Genomic DNA, 20,428 nt, shown 5'->3' on the forward strand with positions numbered 1-20,428 from the left:
TCTGGCAAAATACAATTTAATCTTCATCACATCACTTTCCCCAACTATTTGGTAACATTTCATTTCGATAGTTGAGTTTTGAACATCTTTTATTTAGTGATATTTACTAAAGTCTTTGTTAAGGGAATACGGGACATAAAATGGAATTTCCATTTAAATGGCAGGATAATCCACAACGTTTTAAAGCTACATAATCGATATACCTACTTATAAAAAACAACAATAATTCATATAAATGCTTATACAAGATGCTCTAGTAACATCCGCAACAAAAATGGGAATACATCGAAGATGTCTAATTAAGGATCATGAGAATTCGTAGGCCAACACGAAGAACCGTGGACGAAGGTCTCCAAGAGCGAATTAACAATATTAACAATAATACGATGTAAAGTGATAAGGAATAACTAAAAGGATTGTATATAATGACACACATTGTACAATTACCTCACTGACATAACATTACAGAAAGAAAGAAGCGTACCTAATGATGTTTTTTTTCAAAGGTTCTTTTATCAAAATTTATAACCTAAAGAACAGCTTAACATTTTATTATTGAAGACCAAAGACCAAAAATTTGGTTTAAAAGTATTGGGGGATTTCAATAAATGAAGAGCTATTCGCACTTTAATAAGTACGAATTAATGGCTGAAATTACGACAACGATTTTGATACTATTTAAAACTTAGTTTCATATAAAATAGAGCCTTATATCGTGATAGAATTTACATGGGACCGACGCGGGAGTAAACCTTATCGAATGCAAACAGAATTATCAAAAGCGGTTCAAAATTGACGAAGATATCGCGTAAACCATCTTCCTTATATATTTATTTTCCGTAGATATTTTTATAATAAAATCTTGAAATTAAAAAACATCAAAAGCCTTCAAACATTATAAACAAGACATTTAATAGTAGAGTTTATTGTAATATTTATATTTTACTATGTGCACGTGTTTACTCGTAATATTTAGGACTTCAAGTAAACTCCTATAGAAATAAATAAGTACCGAGACAAACAGGAGACTACGTTGTTAGAAACAACGTTTTGTACTCTGCTATTTACGTGAGTAAACGCCTACATTATTCAGCCATTAGTGTATAACAAACACCATCTTACACTGAAACGTGCACAGATATGGACATATATAGATACTATATCTGTAAATTTTTAGTCTGCAATTAGGACTCTACGGACTTGGGCAAAATTTACAATTTAGAGTTTCTAAATAAAATTTATATTAAATGAAATGCATTAAATGATGATATTGCCAAAAGATCTCAGTGCGAAAAATGTTTGCTATTTGCTGTCAAACTAGCTTTTGTGACATGAACGCAAGTAGTTTAATACATGCTTAGTTTTCATATAGTTTGAGATACATGCAGCGTTCATCTCTGTCTCTAGAAATAATTTCACATACAATTTAGATTTTTGTATTTAGATTCCAGTATTTTTTTACACAAAAAACTCAAGTTACTTCGCGTGATACCTTCTAGGATTTTATACTCAAGTAAACGGTTGAATCTGATAGCATTTTAATACGCGACTCTTGACTCATCAGCTGTCATGATTGATTGTAGCCTTCCCACCGTACACTCCATTCAAATTCAAATGTTAATGGCCATTTAAATTGAGATCGCACTATTACACTGTCGCATAATTTACAGATTAGAAGAGCATAAACTTCCCATTAGTCTTTGACGGTTGTTAAGTGAATCTTAATTAATAATACTTTGTATAATATATAAATAAGAAAAATGAATAATGCATCTAATTAATAAATTTATCATATAAAATGCAGTACATTAACACTTACTGAGTCAGGATCATGGGTGTTTGGCGTGGACGGCTGTGCAGGCCTTGGCGGTGGCGGATAACCCTGTGAACAAGATAATAGTTATTATTTTCTTCTATTTTTGTAGATTGTTTTGAAATTGATTTAAGATAATGATGAAACTTTTGGCGAATAAATTTTAGCGGAGCGGGTTATGAAGCGATAATTTCTATTTCTAAAATTTCCATTTGATATCACCATATCGTTTATTTTAGGGCCAGTATGGATTGAATTTATAATACATTAAAGAACTTTGTACTTTCTTTTTTTTTTCAATTTATAAATCTAATTTTCAATCTATAACAATTTAAAATTAACACTTTACAGATAATTTAGTAAATGACGCGGTCGTAGGTTCTTGACCGCGAATGTAATATGTTAAAAATCAGCGACACAATAATTTATTTGAACGGAGGTGACGTTCAAAACTATACGTCAATGAATCGAATGCTCTAATATTACATAGCTGGTTAACTGTACAGAATATAAAGAAGTTATATATACAATAGAATTACTATTTTTAACATAATTCTTTTGGTTCAATTTTAGGGTTCCATACCTTAAAAGGAAAAAATGAAAGCTTTATAAGATCATTTCATTGTCCGTCCATCCGTCTGTCTCTCAAGACTTTTTTCTTAGGAACTCGTGGCGGTATCAAGTTGAAAATAATATCATACACTTAGGTCTGCAACCTCTTAAAGCAAGGGAAAAAATCGACGCAACCAAATGATAAGGGAGTTTTTATGTTCCATTTATATAGGATATTTCGATATTCGCAAAGCAAAATAAAACCTATATTCTCATTGTCCTAGAATCATGAAATTTGGCAAGAAGCAATGTTATGTAGCACAACAAATAAAGGAAAAAATCCAAAAACAGTAAATTTGTAACTATTTTACTAAACAATATTTTTTTTAAAATTTCATGATTTTGTACGAAACCCTCGTTGCGCGAGTCCAACTTACATTTGACCGGTTTTTTTTTTTTTAATCAAGGCGTCTACTATTTTGTAATCTAAAGTTTTTATTTATTCAAGAATGACAACGCATGGGAGTATCATGGGCAAAACAATGTACTTTGATATGTCTATTGTATTGCTCATGTCTATAGGGGACAGTTACCACTTTCCATCAGGTGGGCCATCAGCTTATTTGCTATTCTAATTTGCATAAAAACAAAATTATAATACGATAGTTGCAGAAAACTAAAACAATACGGCTAGACCCACCATATATTAAGAGAAGGCACTTCACACGTCATACAATTGAAACGGACACCAGACGGTAGCAGGCAACTATTTAATTGAAACTGATGCCGACGGTCGTTGTCGTATGTAATTTTCTGTTACTTCGAAGGGACGTTTACGTTTAAATATAACCCTACAAATTTGAGATAGTCATAAAGATAACATATATCCTGTTTATATATATTTTTTATCATAGTTATTCTGTACTACAGGCTAATTTTATTTAAGGAAATAAAGTTATTTATTTATTTATTATTTATTTATATAAATCATTAAAAAGATATTGCAGTATCGTGAAGATGTAAGTTTGCAAGTACTTTAGAGATAAATAGAAAAATATTACTACTACAAGTTATATTTCAAACCTATATTGTGTAGTAATGAACTTTTAAGTGAAATAATAAAACACATTTCATATCTGTGTCCAATTTTTGAGAGGAAATATTAAAATTAAAATAAAGCGGCAAAAGCAAGTACAATTTGTGTTACGAGAATTTCGTGACGTTGCATATGTAAATAAACTTTGAAATTATCTTTTACGTATATAATAAGATCATCTTGTGTGCGAATCGTCTGTAAGTTGGTATAGAAACACGATGTCTTTAGCAAATATAATTATAGATATACATATACAAAGCAGAAAAGAGAAAAAGAAAAGTGAACAAAAAAATATAAGAATTACCACATGTCACAAAAAAATACTTTTTTTAGTAAAATTAAAAAGGAAATCAAAAAGGTGCATCATTGATACTTCTTTTATTATCTTTTTAAATTTAAAAATTTTATAGGTAATATTTAATCTCTTAGGTTACTATGAAATAATGAATGAAATATATGTTTGACAAACCTAATTTATAATTTATAAAATTTTGTTGATGCTGATTTTTTTAAAACTATAAGATAGTATTAACTAAATGATATAAATTTCACCTTGGAACCCATCTCCTTATGGAGAAGACGATAATTTATTTTAACCCAACAATTAATTAGAGTATCTATTTTCAACAGACTTCAAAAGTTCTCCGGCTCTCAATTCGATTGTATATTTTTTTTGCTTATTACCTCTTAACTCTGTCAGTTGTATACCGATTTAGAAAATTCTTTATATGAAAGGATGTACTTAGTAGGGGTGGGAAATATATAAGATTATCTATACATTTTGATTACAATATCTACATATTGGTCTAATAACGAATATGTTAAATATCTATTATCCAATATACAATATCAAAATGATGTCAGACCTGTATGTGAGACTTCAAAATGGATAATGACAATTTTTTCGCCATCAATGTCAAAAGGAACTCAATATACAAATATGGGTGCGATACCGATATTATCCATGCCTAGTACTTAGAGATTGATCTCAAAGGAATTTTATCAAAATCGGTCTTTTTTTTGAAACACAATGGTAATTATATAACATGATAATGAAATCATGTTGTGATTGACAAAGGACAGACCGATTCAAAGAATTAATAAAATCACTTCATTCAACAGAAAATATTTTACTACGTTTTTTCCTATACTTTTTTTGTAATTTCCCCGAAATTTAAAGCGCTTTCCCAGAAAATATTCACCTCGATAACAGTCGGAATTAAATCGTAGCTTCATACAAACGACGGTGACAAAAAGTTCAGTAGCTTAAACTCAAAGTAAGTTTCATGCACCAATGTAAGCTGAATGCTAGACTTCAAACTCTATCCGCCACTGAAGAGCTTAAAGCAAAACTAATATATAGTGAGAATTCTAATATACAGCATGTAAGTGCAATGTTTGATATTTTAACTATGTAAAAAACACGGAAGCAATAATTATAGGCAAGACTAATAGTATCTATTTATGACCAATGATAGTTAATTAAAATATAAATCTTTTTAAACTATATAGGTATCCATCGTAACGTTTAGATACTGTGATTCAGGTTAAGAATATGATTTTAAAAACTAAATTAGCCAACAAGCATTCTCTCTGTATGTACCTATACTGAACGACGAATTACGATGAATACTGTACCAGTATACAAATTCTAATTCAACCCCTTACACTACATTGAACTCGTGAAAAAGCTAAAGAAAAATACGAAATACAAAGAGAAATAAGATAGATCGTCGCTACATTTTAGTGTGAAAGAAAGCCACTGTTTATTCAGCAGTGGTCTTATTTTGTAGCGAGCATAACAAGAGAAAACTTTACACGCTGATATATTTTAGTAGCTGCCGGTAGCGCAAAGGTATGCTGACAGCTACGGCCCCTAACTTATATTCATAATAACTTGCAATTTTAAAAATATAATTATTTTAAGAATAAACTAACAATACAATGATTATTATTTTGTTCTCTCTATTGTTTTTTTGCAGCATTGTCGCTGTTGTTACGCCATAGATAAATTTATTTCTAAGATTAGGGGGTGTGAAGATCACACGTGATAAGCACTGACTATGATAATCGCTAAACATCATTCGGACCATACCTACTTGATTACTCTACCTGGATTTATATATAATAAAGAGCAAAGTAATTGCGTTACTATTCAATTTAATTAGTCTTCAAGGAACTGCGTGGTATCAGTAATAGCATTATGAAGGCATACTGTAATAAATACGATAAGTCCGATCTGTTCCTTTTGGGTCAAAATTCCCAGTATGGCAAAAAAATAAATTCCCAGTATGGTAAAAAGTAGGGCAAAAAAATTTTTATTAACAAAAGTATAATTTCATACAGTTACATAAATTACCAGACTAAAATATTTTCAGATTTCTACTAGTATATTCACCACTGTCACTCTTTATACAAGTTTATTTTTATAATATTCACAAAAAATATTTAAAGCCTGCAATAACTCCATTTATGTAAATTTCGATCCTTCCAACCTCTTATGTCTTAATTGTGTCCTACAATCACAGTTGACGGTTATCGATTTGGGGAAGAAAATTTCTTTTTCAAATATCCATAGAAAGATAATTGGACATGCTTACATATTTTTGAATAAGGTAACAAGCCAAAAGATAAACAACGTTGTTAGGAACAACCGCCAGAGAACAATTCTGTGCCCGAATTATGGATAAGTGCAACCATTAAGTTCAGACTGTGATTGACTAAACTGAACCTAATGACAATACCATAAGATACAGTTTCAACAAATTTCATACAAACAACGATCAGTGCTCGTAGCACATCATAATTTGAAGTGTCAAGGAATAAAAATACAAAAATTTATAAAAATGAAGACAGCAGATGTGGGTTCGAATTCCGCCAAGTCAAGGGGTAAAGTTTTTCAACCTATGACTCAAGGTGCCTGAATGAACGGTTACAGCATTTAAAAATATTTTTAAAGTTTATTAACCGATACTAATAATTAGTTGATAATAGAAATATATACAATATTAAATTCTTATACACTCATATATAAAAAATTCAATAATAAATTCTAAGTATTATTTCTGCTTTCTAAAGGTATACACAATACTACAGTCAAGATTATCCCAACATCGATTATCCGAATATTCGATTATCTGGAATTATTCTTCACGGGTCTAATTACAGATTTAGAAATAGTACTATGTATTAATTGGGTTAAATAGGTATTATGTAATTTACATTATTTTCATATCTCGTATTTTATTTAATACCATATTGACTAAATGACGTATGTAAAACCCTTTACATACTAATAATAAAAAAAAAAAATATTACATATTATTTGATTTGACATTGAATCCGGATTCTCAATTATAAGGAATACACGCCTGGTTTTATTTGATTCGGATACTCGAGAATCTACTGTATTGAACAGGATTATTGAGCAGCGTCCCTCTTAAAACATCACTAAAGCTTAACTGAGGTTGTGAATTCGCATGCCAGGCGTGGCAACTACCGGTAAAATTATGGGGAAGATCTATGTTCAGCAGTGAACAGTTTAAAGCTGATATAATGATGATGATAAGATGGATAAAAACAGTAACTTTTAGTAGTATTTCCTGAGACATAAAAAGATCTACGATAGCGGTTCATATAAATCCAAGCAATTGATAATAAAATTATAATACAGTTACGAAATAATGTCACTAAATATAGTAACATGATATCGTAGTAAGATTGTATGTATAAATTCTTTTTTCGATATAGTAACATCAAACAAGGAATTAATATATAAAAACAGAACTAAAAATTGAAAAATATATAGCGAGCGGTCGAATAATGAAACACTGGGATGATATGGGTTAATAGACATTAGTTATAACTACTATTACTATAAATATAACATTGCAGCAAGCAAACATTGTCAAACAATTCTTTAAAGTTACATGGCTGCTACCCCAACAGCAATAATTCATAGTAATATATACCTATTCATAGGTATCTTTATGTTAGCGCCAACTTCTAGTCACATAGGGTTGTGCAAAGCACGTCTGAAATGTTGGATTCAGCAAAGGTTTTATTTAGATAATGAAGCGGCCGACATACAAGACAAAAGTTGTCAAGGCTCTCAACAATTCAATTGCATTATTTCGCGGAGATTGCAAAAGGGAGCGAGCGGCATAATTTATCCAACTCGGCAATTCCCGACAGCCCTGCCACCGTGACTTCGCCGCAGGAGAGAGAATGTACGCCCCACAGTCAGCGCTTTAGAGGTTTCCAGCCGGGAGCGGCCGCCACAGTAAAGTTCGGAGAATCCCGAGCATTTTGCAGTTTGTTATTATGAGAGTAGAGTGCTGCCAACGATAACTTGCTCTTTATGTACTGCGAAAAACAGAGCCCCGACATAAAGTCACTTCAGAAGTGGACGTTGGAAAACAGGGTCAATACATTAAACTAAATAACGAGTTCTTTGTAAAATTAGCCTATTCATACTAATCAGGTCAACGACCGACATAGTGATATAAATAAACTTATCATAATAAATCACGATAAATAGGTAAACAAAGAAACCCATGTAAGGTGTTTTCTAATTAAACTTTCAAGAAAACTATTATATAATAAAGGTTTTAGAAGAGCCGAACCTAATTTTAATCTTTGACAAATATATTTTGTTGACAATAAAATATACTGACTTTTTACTGGAAGGGGCCAGTGTCGAGCCAGCGAACGGGTAGAGCTGTCTCGGGCAACCGGCGCGCCTACTGTGGGGGAATATTAAACGGACCGTACCCGACACCCGTAATGTAATGTATTGTCATTTTATCCCAAAGTTAGAATTTGATATCATCAATAACAAAACAATTCACAGATGCTTTACTAAACCGTAATAACAGGTCTTGGGTATCAAGTACAGTAACAAAGTAGTCATGTTTTTTTGTAATTAAGTAAGTTCTTAGTTTGTTTATTGAAAAACATAGAAAGAAAGCATATTATCATTGCTTTGTGCTGAAGTCCAGTAAAATATAATTAGTGATTCCTCATTACCGCTCGGTTGGCGTGGCCCCTCTGGACGTTCGTGCGTCTGCCGGCTTATGGTTATTAATAACGCCGGCCGCCGCCGCCCGCTCCACCCCGCGGCCCCTGCAAGCCCCCACGCTCGCCCGCGCTGCCGCACGTCTGACATTTTAATTCCGGAGCCGCACGGAGCGGGTACAACTCCACTGCATACCTTATAATATCGACTGTCGACATTATAAACTCCATCGATATACATTGTAACTTCACTAGCTTCATTAAAATACACATATTCTTGATTCACACAGTATCGAAACCTAATAAAACGGCAAGAGCCTCGTTTGTGCATTATGTTTCTGAAAATTAGTTCGCTCCAAAATAAGGATGGTCTGAGAAGTAATTTAAAGAAAATTTGTTGTTAGATTGCATTTCTAAAACTATATATCTAGCTACTATTTTCTATTGTAATCTTATATAAGAACAGAGTATAAAAAAGATTGATTAATCTCATATTGATGATGATTCATATTGAAAACTTACTGAAGTTATCCTGAATATAAATAATGTATGTAGTATGAAAACATCAAATCCTTCTCACGAACTACAAAATTTCATAGTTATACAGGTAAATATGATTAAAGAAGTGAGATTTATTACCTACTATGGGTATTTTCATTCTTTATCCTATTCTCTATTTAAATTTTTGTTTCGCAACAATGACTAACATTGACTGAATTGACAATACATGTAATAAAATAATGAACAACAGAACCGATGTCTCTATGTGTTTATGTCTTCTGTGATACTAGGAAACAATCAGAACAATGAACATAATATCGATTGAATTTAATTATTGTTTGGTGATGAATAATGAATTCTGATGAATAAACAGTATACTCAGTTATGTCCATGGTACTGCTCATGTCTATAGGCGACGATTACCACTTTCCATCAGGTGGGCCGTCAGCTTGTTTGCCATTCTAAGTTGTATAAAAAATTCTCAATTAAAATCGAAACCGTTTTCACACTAACTGCTTCATTCTTAAAAAAAATTATCCAAGAATTGGATTGAAGTAAAAATTTAATAGCAGATATTTCATAATATGTAAGTAGAATATATATATATATATATATATATATATATATATGTGTGTGTGTGTGTGTGTGTGTGTGTGTGTAGAAAAATCTTCAGAAGACTTGTTACTTTTCTAACTGTCATAATTTACAAAATAAAGGCGAACCTGTTTGTTAAAAACCATGTTTCATGAAATTTAGGTTAGATTGTCAAAAAACGAATATCAAATATATATTGAAGACCTTATTATCCTACTTTGAGCAGACTATTGGTATCGGCGATAAAATTAGATTTAATCATATCGATTGCGTTTCGTTTGTGAGGACATCACTAACTACGAATGCTACAATGGCGGTCGGGCGAGCGCAGGTCGAGCGCAACATGGCTGACTAGTAGGCGGTTCGTGTGACAGGGACGAAGCAAGCATCGACTATCGGCCTCCCACTCGCACTCGCACGCAATGCTCGCATCGATCTCCACTCGCTGTGCTCGCCCCCAGCACCAGAAAGGCGGAACTAACAAAATTACAAAGCGCTTTCGAGCCGCTAATCATAAAATAAGATACGACGTTTCATTTCGACCGTACTACTCTCGAGCGATCACGATGCCTGGAATGGCCCTTGACTCTCAAAATTCTCCACTGACATCGCAGAGTATTAACCGCGCGCCGCTTATTTCGACTTTTGTAAAGCCTCAAACCAAGTTTAGATTTATGTTGCTTCGGTAGATTGCATCGATATGAGGATAAGGTTTCTAGATATCCATTAATTTAATCGCAATATTTAACCTTAGTAACTAATTTATTTCAGTGTCTACCAAAAACAGGAAATAGGAGATAAAACAATGTTTGGAATTTCAGTCCACAGAAGTCAATCCCTTTATTTTAACTTTCTGACTGATTTAAAGGTAGATCAGAATTTTTAATTATGTCTTAACTCGGATTGAAAAGAGAAAATCTCGGAGATGTCGAGCGTCACCTAAACATAGAACTAAGGTAAAGCGACTTTTGTATAAAGATAAAGAGGGTCGGATTTACGTTAGTATAAACTGTAGCAAAATCTTGGCAGCGCTCACTTTGGAAGCTATGTATAAAATCGACAGAAGACGCTCCCTCACATCTCGGAGGGTTAGTGGGAGCGTTCTGCTCCGCCAGTTACGTGATAGTTGACGGACGTTTAATTTTTGCGCCTCGCACTCCTTACGACGAAACGTGTTTCTGAGTATTGGAAGCCTTGAAATGCTATTATTCATTACATACACATCAACTTCTTTTCAGTGAATGACGTGAAACGCCTCGGGATTAAGTATATACTTATTTATGAAGCTGAGCCGTTTAAAAGAGTACTTTTGTAATGAAATAAATAAATAATAAATACATATATACGTAGAGTTTATCAAAAGGATTTAGTCGATTATTGCCATTATGGTAAGTGTTGCTCCAAATAAAATAAAAGTTTTATTTCATAATGCACTTGAGTATTAAGAATATTAGACTTTCCCATATTTTTCCGACTCTATCTGTTAGCCTAATTCTGTTTACTAGTGGATTATTAAGCGAATATGAGTACCTAAAACTAATAGATTATATCTATTAGTTTAATGTCAGTCAACAGCGAACTCACAAACTGGTCTCGAGAACAATGAATCTAAATTAGCCAAAATAAATCCAAGTCACGTTACTCTTTGTACGGTAAAGTAAGCGAAAAACTAAATACACCATTTAACATTGTAAGTACAAACAACACAAAACGCTGAAGTTTGGCGTGTTGAGATACAAACACTACGCCATGTGCTACAGATCCATTATATGAGAAAAGATCCGACGGCTCGCTAGGCCGGCCACGTGCGAGCAATACGGCCGGGACATAGAAATATGCAAATCGGCCGAGGATCGGATCGTGCCAAAAACACTTCGCTCACGTTCCTCTATGAATTCCGATCGCTGCACTATGACGAACCGATCATCCACGACATTACTCCCGCCAGTCACGCACAAGACGCCATGAATCGAATACACGACATTTATATTTTCATTTTATGTTTTGATTATAATACATATTTGATAAGGAATCGCAATGCAATCAAATTCTTTAAAAATAATTCAAATTGAATAAATGACATTTGTTCGATTCATTTCGTAACGATATCGAAATACGTGGTAAACGTCGGCAATAAAGAAGCAGGTATGTAGGTATTATATACCTGTAGAAGCTTTTACATCGGATGAATGTTAAATTCACGCAAAGATCAGTGCGTAGAGCACTTCTCTCCCTTGAAATCCATAAGTCGAGTGGGCCCGATGGCATTCCTCCAATTGTGCTTAGGACGTGGTTGGCTCCGGTTCTTACGCGTCTTTTTCGGCTCTGTTACTCATCAGGTATAGTCCCAAAGTTTTGGAAGACTGCTTTGGTGCATCCGATCCCTAAAAAAGGAGACCGCTCAGATCCAGCTAACTATAGGCCCATATATATATATATATATATATATATATATATATATGGTGTGTGTGTGTGTGTTAACCATCAACTGCTCCGGTACCTAGAGGATCGCCAGCTGATCTCAGATCGCCAGTATGGCAAATATATTCGACGGGGGCGCTCGGCTGGTGATCTTTTAGTTTATTTAACACACCGATGGGCGGTGGCAATCGAGAATAAGGGAGAGGCCTTAGCTGTTAGTCTGGATATTGCGAAAGCCTTTGATCGGGTGTGGCATAGGGCACTAATCTCAAAACTACCTTCGTTTGGGTTGCCTGCGAGATTGTGCAGTTGGGTCGCCAGTTTTCTTAAGGAACGTAGCATTAAGGTCGTAGTCGACGGAGCATGCTCTGACTTAAAACCTGTGAATGCTGGTGTAACCGCGCGCCGCAAGGCTGTGTACTATCTCCGACACTGTTTCTTCTGCATATCAATGATATGTTACAGATCAGTGATATTCATTGTTATGCAGACGACAGTACAGGAGATGCATTATACACCGGTCATGCAAAGATCTCGCGGGCACATACCGATGAGCTCCGGAACAGACTTGTGTCTGAAATCGAAACTTCGCTCGATAAAGTTTCGATCTGGGGTGAACGCAATCTTGTTCACTTTAACCCTAAGAAGACACAAGTCTGCGCGTTCACCGCAAAAAAGACACCGTTTGTCGTATCTCCTCACTTTCGGGGCACTTCCCTCGATAATAAGTCGAGTCTGGGGATTCTTGGCGTCGATATATCTAGCGACGTCCAGTTTTGCGGTCATCTGGAGGAAAAAGCTAAGATAGCTTCCAAAAAGTTGGGGGGTGCTCAATAGGGTGAGACGGTATTTCACGCCAGAAAACCGCCTGAAACTATATAAAGCATCATAGTGAGGCCACACATGGAATACTGTTCTCACCTGTGGGCAGGAGCGCCACAGTACCAACTCCTTCCGTTAGACCGCATTCAAAGTCGGGCAGCTCGAATTGTTGACGATCGGCGTCTTACTGTCCGGCTCGACCCACTGGAACTGCGTAGAGATGTTGCATCTCTGTGCATTTTCTACCGAATTTATCATGAGGAGTGCTCTGAAGAATTGTTCGGATTGATACCTGCTGCAGATTTTCACCATCGTACAACCCGCCATAAACTAAAATTTCATCCCAACCATCTGGACAAGTGGCGGTCCTCCACCGTGCGTTTTTCAAGGCACTTTCTCCCACGCACAACCACTCTTTGGAATCAACTTCCAGCAGCAGTATTTCCGAACCGATACGACAACATAACCTTCAAGAAAAGAGCATATTCCTTTTTAAAAGGCCGGCAGCACACCTGCAATGCCGTAGGTGTTGTGGGTGATCATGGGCGGCGGTAGTCACTTACCATCAGGTGAGCCGCATGCTCGTTTGGCCCCTGTGTTGTAAAAAAAAAAAAAATGAAGTCCCGATTGTGTATTTAAAATATGTGTAAACAACCCGAAAGTTTAAAATTAACTGTGCGGTTTTCATAGATAGTACTCATGCGTCTTTTAGAAATATAAATTGGAATGTGATTTTCATATTTCAAAGACAATCAAATCAAGTGATATATATCAACAAAAGATCCTTTCTTCTGTAACGTTTCACTGGATTCGTCACATAATATTTCCTTGTGTTATGCTTATATGTACATGTGTGTGTGTGTGTGTGTGTGTGTGTGTGTGTATATATATATATATATATATATATATATATATATATATATATATATTAATTGTTAGAATATGTAGTTTAGTACATAACATGTATTTGATAGTTTTATGTACTATAGGTATTGTATTTTATGCATGTAAAAATTATTAATTCACCCCTGCATCACGTACCCTTTTCTATATGTTCCTAACCAAAGGTTGTCTGTAAGAGATTGCCTTAACAATATGACCGTATTTAGTACCTATTTATTTATGTTTCTATTTTGACCTGTACTTTATTCTAATGTATTTTAATTGATTTTTTTAATTGTCATTGTATACTTGTATGTCTTAAGTGTAATAAAGAGGTAAATAAATAAACAGTTTATATTTAATGAATTACTAAGTGTTTTACATAAATGTATCGTATGTCTGTCATACGATTACTCGTGTTATTTTATGCTATTATGAACTACACCTAAAAAATAACTATATACAACAAAAAATAGAAGATATGTGTAAGATTCCTTTAATAATAAAATGATATAAATATCAAAACCAAGTATACTATATATTATCATTATAAACAAAATTATCATTATCATTATAAACAAAAACAAAACCAAACCAGAAAAACAAAATGAAAGTAAAAGTTGTCCATTAGGACGGGTATGTCCATAGACAGTTTATTGAATAGTTATGGTTGTGAAGGTAATTTTTAAAAATTGCTAACTACGAGGGTTTCGAACATTTGGCAGCGTTTAATGTGGAGTAATAACAGTAAAGTTCATAGCCAAAGTTCCATTCTATGAGTTTCGTGAATTACTATACTTTCCATATAGAGTGGGTTCAATTTCGTTAAGCAATAGAGATTCGTATCTCTACTGGCGCTGACGTGCACTATCCAACTTCTAGCGTGAGTAAAGCAAGCGTTTGATTTTTTTTAATGCTTGCTTTGATAAACTATTTTATAGCTGTTTCATTAATTTATCCAGGTGAGATTTACGATGAGCAATTTGTTTTCCAACTTAAAACACAGTTGATGAACCTCAAGTACAATATTAAATACAAACACATTATCTAACTACTGCAATATGGTATTTAAAAACATTAGTTTTTGGTAACCAAAATGTAGTATTTTCCCTCAATTGGTGATTGGTAGTACAAAACAAAAAAAACACAAATTGTATTCACGAATTTTTTTTTTATACAACATAGAATGGCAAACAAGCTGATGGAAAGTGGTAACCGTCGCCTATAGACATGAGCAGTACCATGGACATAACAGAGTATGTATACTGTTTCGCCCATGATATGCCTCCCATGTGTTGCCATTCCTGAGGATTTAGGTATTATTCCTCTGTACCTAGTAAATTCACGCCATATCCCACCCTTCAAACCGAAACACAGCCATGCAAACACAACTGCTTCACCGTTGAAACACGAATGGGACAGAGGTACCCAAGCAATCGACTTTTGTACAAAGTCTCCCTCTGGTATATAAATATATTTATGATTTTCAATTACCAATTCCGATCCTCGAAAACACGCTGATTAAGAAATTATAGCAAACGATAAGTCCCCCGATATAACTGAACCATGTGGCGGCCTACATTGCCCGTACGGCAAAATAAAATACTCCTTCGCTATCCAGTGGCCGTTTATCTTGTGGTTTGGGAGCTATCTCAAACGCAAGGCTGGCACGAGCAGTCGACGCCGACGAAATTATCGAAAATTTCCGCCACTGACGACGATATCGTCGCGATAAACGAAATGCAAACATGGAGTCGACTCACTCACGTACTTACACGTTACTTGTAATAAGTTTCGCATATATAGCTACCATAACTTTTAAGATATTAGTTCGAGCATCAGAATTTTACATAACTTTTAAATAAATATGTGAACGATAATAGCAGGGAGATTTATTTTCTTTATTTATATGCCTTTGTACATTCTTTTTTAATATAGATATTAGGTAGTAACAGAAATATACACAGGCGGACTTATCCCTTAAAGGGATTTCTTTCAGTTAACTTTAAGAACCCGAATGAAATATATATATATATAGGATTTGTATATAAAGGTTAACATATATGCTGCAAAAATAATATGATAAAAAAAGACGTTTAGATAACGGCGCCATCTCTCTATACCTATCTCTAAAAATAAAATTTCTATTTGATATTACAGTGAAAATATAGTCAAAGAACCAATATGAACTAACTTTATAATACATTTAAATCCAAATTATTATAAATTAATTTATGATGGTTTTTATAAACCTATTTATTATTCATTCTTTTATAAGAATAATTTCACGTAACTACCAAACTAAAATATTAAGAGAAATAGCGCCTCAGATCAATCCAAATTTATTTATAATTGTATTTATTGTGTTATTGCATTTATTATTATTACTCTTTTGTTTAAAGGGGCATCTTCTAGGAAAAGATATATTTATTCGTTTAGTTATAAAACCACGTGACAATAAATTATAATAGTTTTCGGATGATAAAAGTAACGATATATTGTAGAAATTAAGAAAAATACTCGTTTTTTTTTTCCAGTATCTGTAATTGCTATAAACAGATATAAAAATACTGAGTCGACTTCGAGAGTAAACGGAATGGCTCACATTAATTATTAAACTTGTTTCATACTTCACGGTCTCTTTCCCATTTCCTGTTTGTGCTGTGGTAATATACCTTCATTTGTATAAATATTCAAGTATATAATGATATTAATCACAGGAATAAAAACTTGGTAGACATCATTATTTGCCAAAACAAATACTCTCATCTTATTAATAGCTGTGGCTTATAATTAGTTCATGTGCTAGTCAAAATTAACATAAAAACATACGATATAATACATAGTTTTACAGGACTTTGGCCACGCGTTTCATTATATATAGTATACTACGTGTTAAGTTTGAATATAATGGATATTTTTTTAATTTATTTCTAGTAAACAGTTACACAGACAATACATATTCTTAGTGCCGCGAAACTGCATTGCAGTTTGTCTGCAATTTATTACTTTATTAATTTTGAGGATAGAAGTTTTTATTCTAAAAAAATAGACCTAGTAGAGGACAATACAACATTTTCAGTGTCAGTTATAATAATATTCCTAATTTGTAATATTCCTAATATTATAATCCAACAAGATCGTGATGTTTTTTGTACATAAATCTAAAGAAGCAAAATCGTCTACATATCACATGACTCATGTAATGAAGAGCTGAAGACGGTACATCAAATGATTACCTTGACTAAATCTAATAATATTAATAATCCAGATTTTTGTTGCGCTAAATACTTACTCGACAGGCTGATAACAATTCTAAAAACAGCTTGTTCTATTGCATGTTTATCCATTTTTAATTTTCCAAAATTAATTAGGAACTATCTACTAACTAGGAATTATCTAACATAAATACGATTATGGCGCAGAATCGTTACTGCACTTTTCACTATTCATATCAGCCATTAACTGCCCACTGGTAAACATAGGCCTCCTCCTATTGGAGTTTTTGGCAGTAGTTGCCACGCTTGGCAGGCGGATTGGTAACCGCAATGAGCTTTGGCAGTGTTAGGAAGGGTGCACTTTTGTATAATTCGAATCAATTGCAAAATGTAGCTAGCTTCAGAAATATATTTGGCATGAAACGTGAACACTGAACAAAATTCTCAAAAAGTCGGCTTCATAACAGAAAAAGATATTTTGATATCTCTTTTAGTTGTGTCAAAAAATAACAAACTTAGGGCGAATTTTCATTGAAAAAACTTATGGCCTTATTTTTTTTTTTTATAAGTTCACATAAAACGTAACGTATTCTGTTTTTAATTATCCGACGGCAGAATTCTGCAACGTAAACGAAATGTTGTAGGAAAATTTTTCAGTGCGCTTTCTTCAAGACGTAACTTTTGGATAGTCTTTAGAGTTAGACAATCGATATTAACAGCTAGTGCACGATTGTGTGGTGGTAGACTCGTCCCTGACGTGATGGATTCTAGTATGTACGGAGAAAGGTGTGCATATCAAGTGTTACATTCACCATAATGACAGCAGTTAACTAACTACTCCATTATTTGTGTCAGTGGGTCAGTGTTGACTCAATCGTATTAAAAAATATAGATACTATAATAGTGAAAATTATGACAGCTATAATCAAATAAATGAGGCCTAGAGCATATCAATTATGTAAGTGTTTTCCTAAGATAGTTAAGGTCAAGGTCTGAATACGAGATCAATGGAACTTCTTAAGATATGAGTCAAAATCTTGAAATATATTACTATTTGGTTATTTATATCCATTCGATTATTAAACTAAATAAATTAAAAATAAGTTACAAAAATAAATAGAAAACGGATCGCTATTTAATAATTTAACATTTTTATATTACGCCAGTTACTAAGAAGCATACGGCTCGCCAAATAATAAACAACTACGGTAGCCTGCGGACACTTGTAACACCATGTATTCCAGAACATACAAGAACGGCATTGAGACTTCTGAAGTTTTAAGATAAATTTACCTGATGTTGTAGTGGCGGTTGCGTCCCGTGCGGAGGCAAGTGCGGCGGATGCTGTGTATCTTGGTTAGGTGAAAGCGCGCCTGGGGCGCTTTGCCCTCCTGGACCTGGGCTAGGAGCGCGAGGCGGTTGGGTAGGAGGTTGAGGTGACCCGCCCCTTTCGTATCCCTGTATCGTCAAAAACATAAGAGTGAGTTATTTTTTAGAAAGGGATAATTTTAATTATCTTAATTTTTGAAGGAAAAATGTGTCACATATTCGAAACCGGATAATATAAGGGTTGTAAACGAGATCATCGGGGTCCGCTTTAAATATCTTGTTATTCCAAATTTACTAGCTGCAAATTACCTTGTGTCAGTCCAGAATGGTTCGACTGTGTATAAAATTTGATTCAAATGTATTCACCTATTTATGAGTCATTCAGTAACATCTAATCAATCTCATTCAAACTTCTAAAGATCCAAACACCGTCCACATTTACAAATATACAAATATTTTGTAAAAAATATTGTGTATTCATAATACATTATGAATACACAATATTTTTTACAAAATATTTGTATATTTGTTTGCATTATGGAAGATACATTTAAGTTTAAAATTTACAGAATAATAGAAGTTGTTTCATCGACGAGAACTCAAAATTCCATTTAGAGTCTATTCTCACTAGCATTAATAGATTTATTACACTGTATCTTATTTATTTCAGTAGAAAATTATACAAAGTATATTTAATACATACTTGGGAAAAGTCAAGAAACATTAATCTTTCCTTTTTTCAAGATCCCTACTCTTAGGAAGAAAATATTACTATATACGCAAACAAGTTTTTACTAATTGACATCTTTTATTTTGATTCACCTATAGAATTTTGGATTCCTGCTTTTCAAGACAGATATGAATGGCGTTCATTGGATCCAGAGCTCCTTTCAAACTCACCGTGACTTCGCCAAGAAACTGGGGCCAAACACGTAATACATAAACGGTACAAAAAGAGACACTATCGTCGTCATTCGTTTTTGAAAATATTTAAATAACGAAGAACAAGAATGATGATGGACGAAGTATATTGGCTTCATCGCAAGACGAAACTTTGTTAATTTAACTTAGGATTTGCTTTCGCTAGTTAAGGACAACACCATAGGATTCTTGGTAAGTACGAGTACTAATTTTGGCAAATTTTTCTCTCTCATTAGTCTTTAAAATAGTAAATAAATAAATCTATGGTCTGTTCAAACATTGAAGAACAATATACATCAAAGATTTCATTATATTACTAGTTAAGACATTATATAGTCACTTGTATAAAGTATTCTACATGTTAGGACACAATCTACCATGCCAATCATACAAAATGCCATTCAAATCCATCAACCGTTTAAGTATTGTTGATTGAGTAACAAACATATAAAAATCTTTACAAACTTTCATATTTATAATATTAATACATGTAGGATTAGTACTACTATCAATATCGATATCATGAACTGTCATATTTCTATTATGTTCATGAACTTTATAGAAAACTCAATTAAAAATATTATAGCATATTTTAAAATACAATATTTGCTCTAGTTTATTTATACGCTTATTACAGATTATTTTTAAATTAATAAAATATATTTTAATCAAGATTATTACCGATTTCATGGATATTAGATGTTAACGATAATTGTCGCCCTAATCTCTATCCTATATCTCTGTTAGCTATAATAATATACAAACAACGGTAACGATGTATGTTATTTATTTATATACATACATTATGCCATAACAACACTTTAATTAAGGTCGTATTGCTAAATACGTGTCACTCCTAAAAGACAAGGGCATTTTTACTTCTAACATACCAGTCAAGAAGTTCGGAAGGAGGGAGGAATTGTTAATAACAATAATTTCTTATTTCTAATAAAAGAAATGAAAATCCAATAAAGTCCCGAGCATCAATATATTTGAAATAACATTTCAGGTACACTTAAAAAGAACATTGAATAAAAGTTGAAAAAAAGTTTTACTTATTCAAATAAGAACAAGTAATTGTTCGAAAGGCTCTAATTGTTATGTTTCAAACAGGCTACTCGATTAATCACTGTTCACTAAACTCTTTGCCCTTGGCCGTGACTCCGAAACGCTAATACGGCCATTCTAATTAACTTATTTAAACCTTTTACGACAATTTCGACGAAAAATCTAACGATTACTACTCGATTGTCACTAAATCTG

The 20,428-nt window shown here is 33.3% G+C and overlaps 1 protein-coding gene across 6 annotated transcripts in view; it reads right to left on the minus strand.

The window, feature by feature from the left end:
* Positions 1 to 20,428, minus strand: part of LOC113520225 (trithorax group protein osa) — a 127,427-nt gene that overhangs the window by 66,678 nt on the left and 40,321 nt on the right. For all 6 annotated transcript variants that reach the window (XM_052898155.1, XM_052898154.1, XM_052898153.1 and 3 more), the window contains exons 3-4: positions 18,209 to 18,373; positions 1,820 to 1,882 (exon numbers count right to left, since the gene is read on the minus strand). In XM_052898155.1, coding sequence (XP_052754115.1) covers positions 1,820 to 1,882; positions 18,209 to 18,373 — 228 coding nt within the window. The remainder of the gene's footprint in view (positions 1 to 1,819; positions 1,883 to 18,208; positions 18,374 to 20,428) is intronic.

Source organism: Galleria mellonella, unplaced genomic scaffold, assembly GCF_026898425.1.
Source record: "Galleria mellonella isolate WM207_F2 unplaced genomic scaffold, CSIRO_AGI_GalMel_v1 utg40, whole genome shotgun sequence".
NCBI classification, from domain to species: domain Eukaryota; kingdom Metazoa; phylum Arthropoda; class Insecta; order Lepidoptera; family Pyralidae; genus Galleria; species Galleria mellonella.